Consider the following 15,279-nt stretch of genomic DNA (forward strand, 5'->3'; position numbering starts at 1 on the left):
GTTTGACATCCCAAAGATAAACTACGTTACGATAGTAGGACCCCTAGCGCAGGGGAGCGGACCCTCCGTGCATTGGTTCGGGGATCAGTATTACTTTCGTCATCACGGGCCATTGCAGCATGTCAAAGACCGTTTTTTCGACCTCCTTGGAATATCAGGTTCCCCTGACCCAGATTGTCCTACTACGATGCTCAAGTTGCCGCCTCCGCAGAGCCAGCAAAGAAGACGAAGCCCATATTCATTGGGCGAGGACAATGGCATCCAGAATATCCAAAGACATTTCCATTGTCAGACAACCTAAGAAGTATCGATTTGCGCGCAAAAGTCAGGTTCTCTTGGACACTCCATGCAGAACAAAAAGCGAGAGGGGGCACTGTGCGCATCGCTGAAAAGAATCCAACAAAGCAGAGTACACCCGGCAATGGCTCCCACTGCCTTCTACATAAAACGCCTGATAACGAACAAGGACCAACAAAGCTATGATTGTGATTCAAAACTCGAAGGGACAATGCTGGCATTGACCTTTGACCGCGCTTCAGGAGCGGTGGTCAAGGGAACAAGAGGATTATAAAGTTGACTCGATCCCCTCTCGAATTACTAGAATCATCGAGATCAGTCATTTACAGCAAAGGGTCAGGTACGCTCAACGCGCGAAAATCACTGCACAGAGATCAAAAAACATCAAGATGACTGCCATCTACTACACCCCGGCTGAACACTACCAAACGATCATTGCCGCTGCCACCACCGCAGCCCTAGCTGCATGCAACGCAGTCTCGCAAGCGGCCACCGCCGCAACACGTTACGCCAATGCTCTCGCATGCCAGAAGGGCACCTCCTTCTGCACTCTGGATGAGTACGCCCGCTTCCTTGCAATGGAGGAGTGTGCTGCCGGCGCATTACTCCCTGCGCAAGAGGCAGCACAGGCTATGGAGAATGTCCAACGCGCTGCTGAAATTGCCGCCGAGGCCTTTGCCGAAGGAGGTACTTCTAACTGCGGCGGGATCGTTGGCAGTGGTGAAGAATGGGCTGATGCTGTTGAGTTTCTACGCATGAGCCAGCGCGCTTCTCCCCAGATGTATGCACAGTACGGTTCGAATGACTTTGACGGCAGAGTCGTAGTCGCTGCCAAACCTCCCTACCATACCGACGAAACGGCCTGGGCCGATGTGGACGAGTTCCTCAATATCGCCGCCCACGAGCAGTTTGTCGTGATGGATTCTGCGAGTAGCGGTGAAAGTAATGAGAGCGAGAGCGGAAGCGACTCTTCCGCCGCCCAAAGCGAACTCGAATCCGAATGGACAGCCCTAACCGACTCAATCGAGCTCGCCGATGCAGTCGCCCACTCCGAACACATCTGCGCCCAACTCCAACCCAGTCACCAGTCGGAGACCACCACCCGCACCCCCCATCCTATGCCCCTTGTCAGTCTCCAACCAGACAAGAAAATCGGCGACTGGACAGGCGGGTTCCTCGTAAAGCAAGACAAGGGCCGCTCCGTACACAGCGCCTTCGGCGAAGTCACCGAGATCCTCCCCTTCAAAACGCTCATTATGGTCGAAGAAACGCCCGAGTACCAACTTAGCAAGTTCGTGCAGATCCCCTACGAGAGTCTCCTCGATATGGCGGAGTTTGAGTACAGCAAGCCGGTTGAGCTTGGGGAGTATGCGATGGGTCTGCTCAAGGTTGATGGGCCTGGGGATAAGCTGATGTATGGCATGGGGAGGGTTATTGGGGTTAAGCATGATGCGAGCCTTTATTTGGTGAGAAATGGGTTTGAGGATATGGGTGTTGATATTTGTGATGAGATTGAGGATTGAGTTCTCAGTCTGGTGTTAAGAGTTATTTTGATATAATCCCTTTATATATGTTCAACCCGTTCCCACTGTACTTCTAGTACTACCTAGACCTTCCCACTTTACTATCTGGATCGTGATAAGGTATTACCTCTACATAGCCGGCTTGCAAAAGCAGCGCAAACGCTCCAAGCATCAGAAAAGACGGGCCCCTCTCGATACCAGAGATTCACTATTAAGCGCTCTTCATCGCAGCGCCCCCGATCTGAACCCAGGGGAGAGAAGACGAAGCAAGCCAAACAAGACCAGACGATTGACCCGCCATAGGCTTGAGCTATCCTATCCACTGACGCCATACAGCACATGAAACTGGTCAATCGCCGGAACCCATTGTGGTACAGGTTCCATGATTAAAGAAGTCGTATTCCGGTTGACAATACATTCAAGGGTGGTGAAAGAAAGAGCCTTTTTCCGTCTTTATGCACATGTTGCGGAGTTGAATGGGACGCACAAGAAAGGGACCATTGGAAGACTTGTTTTTGTTGCGTATGTCAATGAGATATCTTTTTTGACAGACACAATGACCTTGCCGTGGAATGAATCCTTATTATCTCTTCAATTCCATTCTCCAGATCACATTTCCTTCCTACACATATCTCCATTCTTCGCCAAACTGACAAGCCCAATAAAACAGGAAGAACCACCAAATGGGAATTTACTACGACATGGACGCCATCGCGCACGAAGAAGCCCCAACTGAGAGACTCCACGTCCTCCTCGAACCCCAACCCACCCCTCCCCCTCATCACCCAACAGCATCAAACCCGCAAGCCGTCCCTCTCGCTCCCCCAATCGGGGCCCTCGCCTCCGGCTTCCATGACAATCGAAACACAGGCCATCTCTCCTGGTCCTACGGCCCTGTAAAGCGGCACCTCGACATGCCATCGCTGATCCTAGTCGATCCCGTCCCGGGATTCTGGGCAGAGAGTTGGAGACCCGCGACGTACTTGGATCTCCTGGCATTTAAGCGGGGACGGTATGGCGGGGTCGAGGGGAAGGGTGTTGGGGGGACGGCGGTGGGGTTTTGTAGAGCGGATGATGGGGAGGCTTGGATTGGGGTGGGGAGGGTTACGGGGGCTTTTGGGGATGTGGTTGTTGTTGTTGTTCAGTAGGAGTAGGGGATTCATGTTATAGCGAAGTGATATATTTCGAGGCTGGTGATAACATTAGTATAATGCATATAGTATGAGAGAGTGTTCAAATTCATGGTTTTAGCGTACGAAGAAATATCATAGTGGTGGTTATCAGATAGAGTCTTTCAATTAGGGCCCGGGGATATCTGCAGTCTAGAGCACACTCAGACTTCCCATCTCAGATGGACAAGATGTCATCATTGGCCTGAATCGTCGCTCAAGTCATCCGCTAAACGCATCAGAGCGAGGAATCCAGCAGCTGGTTTTTACTTCTACAGCTAGCACTTGAGATCTACTTCAATTCTACTGAGCGACTTTCAATTGGCATAACAAATAGTCCTTTCTTAGCGAATGGCCCGGATTCCAGCATAATGAGACGGTAATGAACGTTCCAGGCTTGCCCTAATGTAAGGCGTAGCTATTCAACCTACTGCAGCCCCCTCCGCCTTATTCTCATTCTGCAAAGAGCCCACCGCAAGTTCCTCAAGATGCTTAGCAATATGATCCTCAAACTTAGAAACTCGTATCCGGGATTTATTGCAGAGTGGACAAGTGCGCTTCTCCATATCCTCGCCATGCAACCTTTCCAGGTGGCGGTGCCACTCGTACCGGCTCTCGTAGAGGCCGCGGGGTCCCGGGCAATTCTTGAAGACGCAGACGTAGGCCATCAAGTCGTGGAAGACGTGTCGCTTCCATTCCGTCTGGTTGGGTAGGGAGATGATCCAGAAGCAGAATGGACAGTCGAATTCGGCGTTGCTCTTGAAGTCTGGTGGTGGTGGTGATGAGATAGATGCTTTGTTTTTCGATTGTGAGGGATGCTTATGGTTACGGTTACGGCCATGGCTAACGTTCGGACTGTGAGCGAGACTGTTACGGTGACTATGGTGTTGCTGGCGATGCTCCAGCACAGCCCTTCGCTCCGAGATGCCCCGTGCTAGGCGAGTGACTACCCGGGGATCTGCATCTGGATATTTGCTTTCCACGCACTCCCTATCAGCCACCAAGTTTGCCTCGAAGACATCAAAGTCCATCGTTCGATCGTGCGGCACCGGATGCAAAATCGACTCCTTGAGCCGATTCAAACCCCCAATTGCATCGGCAAGCCGGAAGTGGAATATCTGCAGCGCAGCCAAGTCCGTCGAACTGCCGTCGTCTGAGCCGGAGCTGGAGCTAGAGCTGGAGGCCGGGTTGGGGCCGAAGCCGGGGCTAGAACCGAAGCCAGGGGAGAGGTCATCTTCGTCCTCGCGAGGAAAAATCCTCACGGCGCCACGAATACCGATGGACAGCTCTTGAATACGGTGTAGGAGCTGGTTGAGACAGACTCTTGTATGCGAGGCTTCCCGGAGTCGGTAGTCCAAAGAGTAAAGGCCTGTTTTGTCGGCTTCCACATTTTGAATCCACTCCTCGAATCGGTTGCACTCATTTCGCCATAGGCTCTGCGGGACTTGGTGCTCCCACTGCAGTAGCTGCCGGGAGTCAACGAGCTTGGTGAGTCTCCCGGCGCAGGTGCTGACGAGCTCGTGGAGGGATTCGGCCATGCTGGTTGTGGATGATGAGCCTGGAATACAGCCGGTTGATTATGGGCAACTGCTGAAACGTCAAGGGGATTTGTGAAAGGGAGGTATTTATACTGTGGCAAATGTAGGGATATGTACTGGGTGTTTGCTATGGGTGCCATTATTCATGGAATTTTTATTCACTTTCTTTCACTTGCTAAAGGATGTTGTGGGTGCTCTTCTTCTAGAGGCTGTCATTGACGTAATTAGGGTTGTATTCATTCATGGCAGCTTTGTCCTCAGACTAGATTCACTTTTCCCTTGCTCAGTTTATAATCACCTCTATTTCCTGACTGAACAAGAACCATCTCACACAGGGTACAAGCTACCACTCTTCCATCCTTCTTCCTTACTTCTTCCCATTCATACTGTCCCTTGAGCTCACTTAAAGCCCACCTCAACCATGTTCACCATGTCAAAAATGCCAAGCATGCCAATACTCTCTTGCAAGTATCCCCAAACCACAGTCCCAACAGACCGCTCTCACCTAGGCAAAGACACAATCGAACTCTCCGACCTAACCCCAAGCAAATCCGCCCCCAAACTCGCCATGCACGGCTCCATCACAAATGGCTTCTCGCTAGACCTATCCGGGCATCTTCACTGGGGCCGAGACAAACCAATCGGCGTTCTAGAAATTAAGCGGATAGTCTGGCTAAAGAACTGCAATGTCTGCTGCGCTGACACCGACAACAAGAGTCCTAACTAGGAACCCGCCAAATACGCGGACTTCATCCGCATGCAGGTGCGTCTTAATACGAAGGTTCCGGCTCCGGATGTCGGTGAGCATGTGTTTGGGCTTCGGAGGCGGACTGATGGGAGCGTGGAACTGGGTGTTGGGATTGTTGTTAGGGTTGATCAGCATGTGGTTTTTATAAGGTGGGCGGGAGGGAAAGTTTGGAGGAGTGGATTTTGGGGAGGAAGGATGGGGATCGGCGGACGAGTTTTTAGAATAGGATTTTATGTACTTAGTAGTCCGCTGATATTCCTTGCGATATTGTGTAGTGGCGTCACCTGTCTGGCGAGTAGCAAACTCTTCACCAAACAAGGTGCGGAGATGTACGGGAACATGTCGATTTTAGATGTAGGGTCTGCCAGTATCATTCGTGGTACGAGCCCTTAATGCAAACCAACGTAGTTTAATTCAACGTGGATTTCATTTTCTACCTTTTGCAAACGTGAAGATTTGTAGTCTTCACTTTGACAATGGTCGTACACCAAAGGTGTGATAACTGACGGACTCCCGACGGCTGTTTGTTACAGGATCCGTAGTATTAACATCCAGCGTATGTAAAAACAGAGGTATGGGAACGGACCTCGAGCCTGTGCATTGGGTACCATATGGAATGTGGGGGTCTAGGGCTCGCCTCACATGTCTCCTCAGACGTCCCAAATGACCTATAGTGACTCAGTAAAATGAGACCAGGTAAGTAAGGTTCGCATACGCCCGGTGCCCTCATCAGGTGGACTTTCAAGTGGGCCGTGGGGCCGAACGAAGGCTAACATAACGAGCATTAAAAATGCATACAAGAATAAAGGGCAGCCGTATCCCGAATATCCCAGCTGGGTCGTCGGAGAGACCTCAGGCTCTGCAGCATGCTGACTCGCGTACATTGGAAGGTGGCCAAAGGTGGTGCACGCCACCATTGTTTCCCGTATGCCCTATTCGCCAACCTTGAAGGGACAACGCTGGAGGGCGTAACAATGTCGCTTGTTGGGAGTGGCCGAGTATTGTTGGGAGCAGGGTGCGGGCAATGGGTTCATTGCATTGCCTTGTTGCTTGCATGGAGACAGAGATACAACATAGATTTAATTGTTATCACAATTCCATTGACAATTCTGGAACGAAGGTCATTGCCCCTAGGCTTTAGACTTGAACGAAGTCCTTCAGGAAGAACTGTAATGGTTGACAAGATCCATGTTGTGGTTGAAAGCAGTCTAGCCCTGGCTCAAGGGCTTAAAGAGACATCAGATTCACAAAAGAGGCACAAAGGGCAAATATAAGGTATTCTGCCAGCATCGAAAGGCCGAAGTGAATATGCTTATACAATAGGTTCGTTCCAGCCAGTACAAAGGCAGTGGCGACATAGATTCCTTGGAGTGTAAGACGCAGGTCCCATAGGTTGAAGAGCTTGAAACGCAGAATGGCAATGCAAACCCTTTGCGGCAGTCTCAAGGTTAAAGGCTTTTGTTACATTGCCAAAAAAAAAAAAAGAAACAATTTTTATTATCCTCGTTGTCGAATTCAAAGAAAATCATGGATGAAAGGTCTCCAAGCCCGTAAAATGTGCATAAGTAGGCCTCGCAATTCATGCCAAAATGACTTTCACGACACAACAGCTCAACAGCCTCGCTCCACTCCAACACAGACAACAAACCAACGTCTGGAGCCAGTCAACAATAACGCAATCCTCCAAAAATCTCCACACTCAGCTATTTACATTCATATGCAACATGTCTTCTCACCTCAGCAAGGCCTCCCGCAGGTCCTCCTCTTCCAGGGTGCGTGACGACAAGGACATCATTTACCCCGATGACTCTTCCTCTCAGGTCTCCATAGGCTCCTGGAGAAGCTCAGCATCCAAGAGCCACCGCCATCGTGATTCCGATTCCATGGTGTCCAGAGCTTCTTCGAGAAGATCAAAGCGTGACGACTCCGACTCCGACTCGGGAGTATCACGCGCTACGAGCCGTAGGAGCTCCAAATCTCGCAGCTACTCCCCTAACTCTATTACCTCGTCGGCATCATCTGATCGCCGCACTAAGTTGTCTAGACGAGGTAGTAGTTCCAGATTGTCTGATATCTCTGAGCTCTCCGGTACTACGGTCACCCCGTCAAACACTGATGACTCCAGATCGCGAATGTCAAAGGCTGCTAGCCGAATTTCCAAGTGGGGTGCGATGGTAAGAAGACCCAGTTCCGACGAGGAGGACGAAAACAAATCTATGTTCTCGGGCGTTTCCAAATCGTCCAAGGCGCCGAGCGAAATCCGCCGTATGAGCAATGGCGATACTGTCACCATAATATCGAGAGCGCCACGCAGCGTCTCCCGCAAGTCGAGCATCTCCCCTCGGGGCTCTGGCTACGGCGCCTTCGTCAGAGGCGCGCGCTTTGGCATTGATGATGACGATGGCATGTCCGCACTATCCAGTAAGGTCAGTGGTCTTAGCATGGGTCCCCGCCGTGGTAGTGAAGTGTGCTCTCTTTCTTCCCAAAGGAGGGACAGTGATATTATTGGCAGGAGAACAACGACTACCGCTGTGAGAGTACGAGAGGTGACTATTACCAAGACTACCAAGACTACCATGGCCCGTCGTGGCCCACATGACTTGTATTAATCATCTCGTTCATGTTGCCAGGGTCTGGGAACGAGGTCGTATTTGTTCCCGCTTCTGGGTCGTCCAAGCATACAGGCTTGCTCTGATGTTCACGATTTTTAACCTTCCATGGGATACTCGCATTATTGTGGTTCAGTTTTTCCCGCTTTCTATAAATGTTCTGATTGTCTATCGGAGTTGATATTGGGAGTTCCATTGTTCCATGGTCTACTTGAATTGAGAATAAATCGAAATATATCTTAGAATTTTTCTTTCGTTTGAGAATGCGTAGTCGGGTATCATTGTTACATAGGGTGCCTCATCATGGGGACTTTTCTATCATCGGTATTTTTATCATTATATGCTCCCGCATACATCTCTGTAATCTGAACTAGGGACCCGCAGGGATCTTCAGCTGAGAGAAATCTTGACTATCTTCTTTGCTTAAGCTTCGTTATTGCCGCACTGAGAATGATTAGTAGGACAAAGAAGCTTTGCATCTCTGGATAGGGTCTAGACCTAGGAATTCATGAGAATACAAACGACATCCATACTTAGGGGAAATAGATCCCAAACCCGCCTGCCTCGTCCTATTTGAGGGCCGCAGGAACCCCATAGTCCCGTCATCACACATCAATCGACAGTCTCAATCTCTACTAACCACCCGCTTTGAGTCTCCCTGACAGTATTTCCTCCTACGTCAGCCACTCTTCTCGCAAGTTCTCTGCTTCTAGGAGGTCTGACTAGGACGACTGGGAGACACTGCCCCCGTATATTGCCGGGCCCAGCGTGCCCAGGGATTCGACCGCGAAAGATGCAACAACCAAAAGGTCCCGGCACCATGACTCCAGCTCTCACGTCTCCAGTTCTTCTGAAAAATCCAAGTACGAAGAGACCCTTCCCCCTTATGAAACCAGCTCTCGCCTCTCTAAGTCTACAGCCCTCAAGGATTCAACCACCAAGAGATCGAAGCACCCCGATTCCAGTTCCCAAATCTCCATCGGTTATCGAAGACCCAAGTACGACCAGGACGTAATTTACCCGGGAGATTCTGCCTCGCAGATATCGCGGGCCCCGAGCCACAAGAGCTCTACTTCTCATAGGCCGAAGACCCGTCGCGAAGACTCGGCGTCCACGATGTCGCGGTCCTCCACATCTCGGAACTCGCGCACCTGGTCTGACAGACTATCTGATATTTCTGAGTCATCTGCGGCCACAATCAAACCCAAAAGCTCCAGCTCGGGGTTCAAGGTGCCGAGTACCTCTTGCAGGGCGCAGGCCCTCTGATAATGGCACACACGTGCAGAGCTCTCGTCGACCAAGCCCTGACTCGACAGTGTCCCGGACCTCTTCACGGACGTCAGGGTCCTCGAGTTCGACCTCCCGTCGACGTTATGACGATGGCCGCTCTATGGTCTCAGGGTCTTCCGCTACTCGTAGAGGTTCTGGCTATGGTGCTTTGATGCACGGTGCCCGCCGCCCAAGCGAGGGGTCCATCGTCTCTCGCACGTCTTCTCGACTGTCAGATGCGTCTGGACGATCCGGCTACGACGACAACCGCTCGATGGTGTTTAACTCATCATTGGCACCGGAACGGTGACACCGATTCCCAGCGTGCACAGGGTTGTTGGTGAGGGCCCCATGGTATCCCGCGCACCCTCCAGTGCCTCCTCTGGGATGTCAAACTACGATCGCCGACCCAGTTACGATAACCGCTCTACGATATCCAGCGTTTCCTCGGGGATGTCAAACTACACCCGCCGATCCGGTTACAACGAAAGAGACCTTACAATGACGAGGTCTTCAACCCGAGACTATATCCCGGGAACAATAATCCCAGTGCGCGCTCCGTCTCCGGTGGTTCAATGGTATCCCGCGCCCCTTACATGACGTCCGACAGGCCCCAGTCCCAGCTATCCGGCAACATGGGCACGATGACCCTAGCCCCCGCCGACCCAACGGCTACAATGGGTACGCCAATTATCCCGGTCCGATGCAGAGTGCTGGACCGCCGATGTGAGGAGGCGGCATGGGCATGGGCTCGGGTCCAAGCAACACGATGATTACTAACATGGCAGCACCAGCAGCACCGCCGCCAACGGTTAACAATGTGACCATTGTTGTTGTGAAGAACTCCTCGTGATCCTCCTACTCTTATGGGAGAGGTTATTGTCCTGATTGCTGTCCGGATTGTTGTTAGGTTGGTTTTACTTACTGGCACTGCAGTCCAGTGGCTGGAATGCGATTGTGTCTAGACATACACTCTGATTGCCTCTGTTACTGGCCTTTTTGGACCTTTTCCACTGGAAGATTACATTCGTTTTGCATTTCGTGGCTCTCTTGCGATTTCCTTTCTTGAGATACTCAACTAAATACACACGTCCTTGGGAGTTAGATCAACAAAACAAGATCTTGAATCATTTATTTAACTCAGCCAGTATTTGAAAACACACTGCCTACGGGGTGATGCGCGAGATAGATATCCAGCTAAATATACTGCAGACGTAGATCTTGAACTTCCCGTAAATCCGTACCTACTAGGGTATCGTCAACAAGACCCCAAAGATGATGCGCAAACAACTTTCGTATCTCAGCAGATATCTGAAGGCTAAATGTAAAGAACATCATAGGACGGGCCCAGGAAGTAGAAGATAATGATTCTATGTACCTCTTATGGGCCGCTTTATTGGATACATTGTCCGCATCCTCTACAGGACAAAAACATGTATCAACAAAGTTATCCTTTTCCTTTCAGTCAAGGGTCCACATAAGGCTTTCGTCCTAGTGGGCCTGAATACCTCAATATAACACTATATAAATACTTTACGGTGTTATCCCTTCTGATCCACTCACTCCAAAGCCTACTTACCAACTACCTACCAACAATCCACAAAATGTACAACTACTTCTATGACTTCCACAAGTCCGCGGAGCGCAAACCGGTTCCAAAGATCGGCGACATCGGAATTTCAGGCCTAGTCAACGGCGCTACTAACTCCCTCATCGTTGGCCGAGGAAAAGTGAACGAGATCCTCACTCTCTCCCGTCTAATCATCGTCGTACCAGACCGCCTTGCAGCAAAGCAGACTTTTCAACCCGCTAACCGAGATCTCCTGATGAAAATTGCGTCGGGGCAGGAATCGTCGAGGAGTAAGGTTACGCAGGGGAAGAAGGCGCGTGGTATTTGGGTCAGTGAGAATGGGTTACTGTTTGATGGTGAGGGGACGGTGCAGAGGGCTTTTCATAATGTTAGAGTTGTGTTGGTTGAGGGGGGTCGTTAAATTTGTTTAGGTATATTTATGCGATGGATCTTTAGAGTTTGGAAAATTGATCTTGAGAGGCGGACTGCTCGTTTTGCTTATTTAGAGCGTAGTGACTAGGAGACTTAGGATCATTTTGTCGTCCATCAGTAGAAATATTTCCTCTGTGTACTAGAGATCGTGGGGATGAAGATTACAGTGTAAATATACCTGCTCCGAGGGCTACGGGATCTTGGATATTTAGTACAGATGCTCAGGGGTCTACCTGTCCACGCAATATAGGGTTCTAGCGCTTTGACCGTGGCTAGCACGCAGTGGGAATACCAGCAGCTTACGGACACGGCCTGTCGCTCGGTTCCCGTACCTGAACTGCAGCAATCTTGCTAAGCAAGATTCTTCACAAAGGCTTAGGCCGGATGATGCTCTTTCAGCTGTTACAGCAAAATTCTTTATCAAAGGCTTTGGCTCCATTGTTCTCTTTCCGCCTTTCTATAAAGGGCTATCGCGATTTGTATTGCGTTGGCGAGCAAAGATGATTACATAGTTAAACTAATGGTGAATACAATAAGATTCAGATTTAGAACTGAACTCAAGAGTGGATTTATTTGCCATTCAGTGCTTAATCACATGTAGTGCTTGATCATCTTGTAAACTCGGAGAAAGGATTCGGCTGTAATAATAGCACGCCTGCTCTCAGGGGCTCGGCAATACTGGCATACAATGAATTAGTACCAAAGTGTGGGGGTTAGAACTGATGAAGGTAAGTCGTCGTTTTTTCTGACAGTCTGCGCTTTCCACACAACTGGCCTATCGAGCTGGACATTGTAAGATTCTCCCCTTTAGGAACTGGTGCAGGTAGCGGCATGGCCGTTTGGCGGTCTTGACGGGGCTTCCTATCACCACCTTGAACACGATGAAGTGACGTCTACAGACAGAAAGTCATTGAAAAGGGTCCCATTGTTTCGAACAAAGTAGGTACTACCAAATATGTTTCTGTGGATTTTTGATCTAACAATCGACATTTATCACTGGCATTAAAGGAAGTATAATAAAGCAGTGAAACCGGATTCCAGGAGTCGAAACGCATAGCATATACAGGATTTCACATCTATCAAACGCAGTCTTTGCTATCCAGTCTTTCTGCTCGTCGTTCAGTGTGAGGGTCAGCAAAGAATGGTAAAGATCATAGGACTTATGAAACGTAGTAAAAGACCAGCCCTTTACAACTATCATTCCTGTCCAAAATACAGGATACGTACATGAAAGCCAACACAAAACATCAGCAGCTTAATATTCACCAAGCCTCCCTCAACTTCACAGGTCAATTAGCTAAGTCACTCACTCTCAGCCCTCACAACAATACCAATAACTCCTCATCATACAGACTCAACAACGGCAAACACCTCATCCAATGCCAAAATGCCCTACTTTAACGTCGGCACATTCTCCCGCGAGCCTCAGTATCCCCAAATCGGGATCCCGTGGGCCTCGCCCAAACCGCCAGCGGCAGGCTTTACCAAGCCAGAGGATAAGTAATCGAGATCCTCAATCTCGACCACCTGGTCTTCGTGGAGCCCTTGGGTAGTCGAGCTGCACAACGGTTCAAGCGCGCTACGGTGGACACTTTAATGGCTGCTGGTTCGGTTGATCATGAATCTTTGAGACGCCGGGAGAAGACGCTGGGTGTGTGGCTAAGTAAAGATGAAAGGGTCTCTACTGGTATAGGGAGGATTTTGAAGGTTTGTTATGATGTTCAGATTCTTCTTGTGGAGCAGGAGTAGATGCTGAGGCTTGAATGTAAAGGCCTTGAATAAAAGCAATATCAATCGAAATATCTTTTTTTTTCTCCTTAGGTATACCAATGCATAGTGCCTTGAGAACCAATTTTCTAGGACCACAATTCAAGGCGAAGGGAGGCCGGCTTGTAGAACTGAAAGCTGAAATATCGTGAATTAGGGCTGTGTAGGATCGGGGATACTCTCAATTACCCCACGTGACGCATCTACTAAAAACGCTTCGCAATGAAAATTTATATAATCAGAAGTTCATCCTAAAGCCAGTACAAAGCTCTCTAGATCTGGCATTAGAGGTCCGCTTGGGGCACCACAGGTTGCCGGCTCGTCTGCACGCACGCATGGAAGTGTGGCAACCCGTACCAAGAATGCAATGTCTATACAAGTTGCTAGGCTACCCTCGTCTTTGAGGTCCATTGAGGACTTACCACTATCCCCATACAAAGCCCGTGAGACAAGGACCAAACTATGCCGGCGTTATATGTTCATTCTGTGTTTCATGAATTCATAAATCATGGAAAATATGATGATACACATAATGAATCGGGTGTCGATATCGAGAACCAGAACAATAGCCATAAGTGAATGAATAAGCCGTGCTCTTACAATTGCTCCTCCTTGCATAATTTCAGCCCATTAGAAAAGCGGCCTTTTGCATAACAGTCTCCATCGTTATACTACACTGGCCAGATCAGATGCCCAGCCTCAGTCAACCACCAACCACCAATATCTCCCAAGACGTTCTGAGGATCGACATGTCAGACAGCGACGAAGAAATCATCTTGCCAAACGGCTGGCCGACAACAACCACCACACCACCGGCACCACTAAGCAACCGACCCCAACCCGAATCGCCCCGCGCCGAACCCCCTTGGCCAAATCACAACTCCTTCACACCCACAACTCAACCAGTCTACGGCATTGCAGCCAACGCCACCGGGCACGCCTACTTCACGCGCGGCATCGAGGACCGCATCTTCGTACACCCGTTCTTCGTCCGTGTAACGCCGCCACCGAGGGCACGTGAACTCGGCGAGAGTCTCCGTCCTATCCCGTTAACTGAGTTGATCCTTACTGCGGAGTGGATGGTGCGGATGCAGCTTGCTCATGACGAGCCGGCGGATTTACCGACTATTGGTGACGTTGGCAATGGTTATTGGTTTGATGAGGAAGACGGGGTGCTTATGATGACTAGTGGGAGGGTTACGGAGGTTGGGACGATGACTTTGGCGCTTGTTACCCCGCTGAATGGGGAGGAAGCACCAGAGGGACTCCAAGCAGCTAATGGAACGAGCGCGCAAGAAGACCAGGTCGAAGATGAGGATGAGGAGGCGGATGTGGAGGATGTTGAAGCGTCCGAAGACGATGAGGACAATGAGGATGAGCAGCAGGGCGTCCATATACTGACCGAGAGCGTAGAGTTGGCTCTTGATAGGACTTTGCTGGAAATGCAAGAGGATTACTTTCCTGATGGCGATGGAGAGCTGTACGGACGTAATCTCGATAATGGGACGAGGCCAAGTTTGGGGTTTCGGTAGGATCTATCTCTGATGATTTGTTTGGTTTACTCGGTCTCATAGTGTATTAAATATACTACTATTGGTTCAATTGGACTCACCACTATCTGTTACTAAGCTCATTAAGCCACTCAGTGGCTTGAACTTACCCGTTGCTATAGCACTGTTTCTCCCCGTCCGGCGTCCTGCACAGTATGCTAAGCTTGACATGAGGGAATATAACAAAAGCCACTGGAGTAGCGATGCTTGGATAGATGATTCTATGTCGCATCGTGCCTACTGCTGTAGTCTGACACCCTAGTACAGCCGGCAAAGCGACTGTAGTGGAGACAAATTTCAAGGGCTTCATCAAAGTGGTATCGCCTTGGCCTATTCTCAAAGCCTCAAAGCCTGACCTTGTTTCATTCTCCCATCGTTCAATTCAATGGACGGAAAAAGATATACGACCGCCACTGTTTCGTGCGACTAAAGTGATCTTTGTTGACAATATGGCTCTAATTATATTTTTCATACAATCCGTTGAAGAAGTCGCAGTCCGAAAGCACCAGTTTGATTCTCATATGGAAGAATGTCGAACAAGAAGTTCTCGAGCAAAGGCCTTACAAATGGTTCTTTGGAGCGAGACAGGGACAAAATCGTACAATGTCCTTTCTTCTCAAAGATGCGAGAAATAGGAAACCCACTTGGACCCATAATTCAATACAAAGCCACACAAGTAATATACCTCTCAATCCAGTATACAAAGCAGCCATGTCCTCAAAGCCCATATCCGATGATAGCCATATCATAGTTGGAATTCATGAGTTCCGAGGGGATATAAAGTCCAGCTAGCTCTGGTAGCATTTT

General features: G+C 49.6%; 4 protein-coding genes across 4 annotated transcripts; 3 read left to right on the plus strand and 1 right to left on the minus strand.

Annotated features, from left to right (window-relative positions):
• Positions 1-686: 686 nt before the first annotated feature.
• BDV17DRAFT_288409 (uncharacterized protein) lies at positions 687-1,820 on the plus strand (the record flags this gene model as incomplete). Its single annotated transcript, XM_073761399.1, has 1 exon — positions 687-1,820. The coding sequence occupies one exon, from the start codon at positions 687-689 to the stop codon at positions 1,818-1,820; it is 1,134 nt and encodes a 377-aa protein (XP_073618658.1).
• Positions 1,821-3,411: 1,591 nt separating this feature from the next.
• On the minus strand, positions 3,412-4,527 carry BDV17DRAFT_288411 (uncharacterized protein; the record flags this gene model as incomplete). The annotated part of the gene is made up of 1 exon (XM_073761400.1): positions 3,412-4,527. One exon carries the CDS (start codon positions 4,525-4,527, stop codon positions 3,412-3,414), a length of 1,116 nt encoding a protein of 371 aa, XP_073618659.1.
• Positions 4,528-6,999: 2,472 nt separating this feature from the next.
• Positions 7,000-10,006, plus strand: BDV17DRAFT_288412 (uncharacterized protein; the record flags this gene model as incomplete). The annotated part of the gene is made up of 5 exons (XM_073761401.1): positions 7,000-7,701; positions 8,611-9,114; positions 9,170-9,430; positions 9,594-9,834; positions 9,942-10,006. The coding sequence occupies 5 exons, from the start codon at positions 7,000-7,002 to the stop codon at positions 10,004-10,006; spliced, it is 1,773 nt and encodes a 590-aa protein (XP_073618660.1).
• Positions 10,007-13,671: 3,665 nt separating this feature from the next.
• On the plus strand, positions 13,672-14,454 carry BDV17DRAFT_288414 (uncharacterized protein; the record flags this gene model as incomplete). The annotated part of the gene is made up of 1 exon (XM_073761402.1): positions 13,672-14,454. One exon carries the CDS (start codon positions 13,672-13,674, stop codon positions 14,452-14,454), a length of 783 nt encoding a protein of 260 aa, XP_073618661.1.
• Positions 14,455-15,279: the final 825 nt, after the last annotated feature.

This window comes from Aspergillus undulatus (genome assembly GCF_047715775.1).
Source record: "Aspergillus undulatus strain CBS 261.88 unplaced genomic scaffold BDV17scaffold_8, whole genome shotgun sequence".
Lineage (NCBI taxonomy): Eukaryota > Fungi > Ascomycota > Eurotiomycetes > Eurotiales > Aspergillaceae > Aspergillus > Aspergillus undulatus.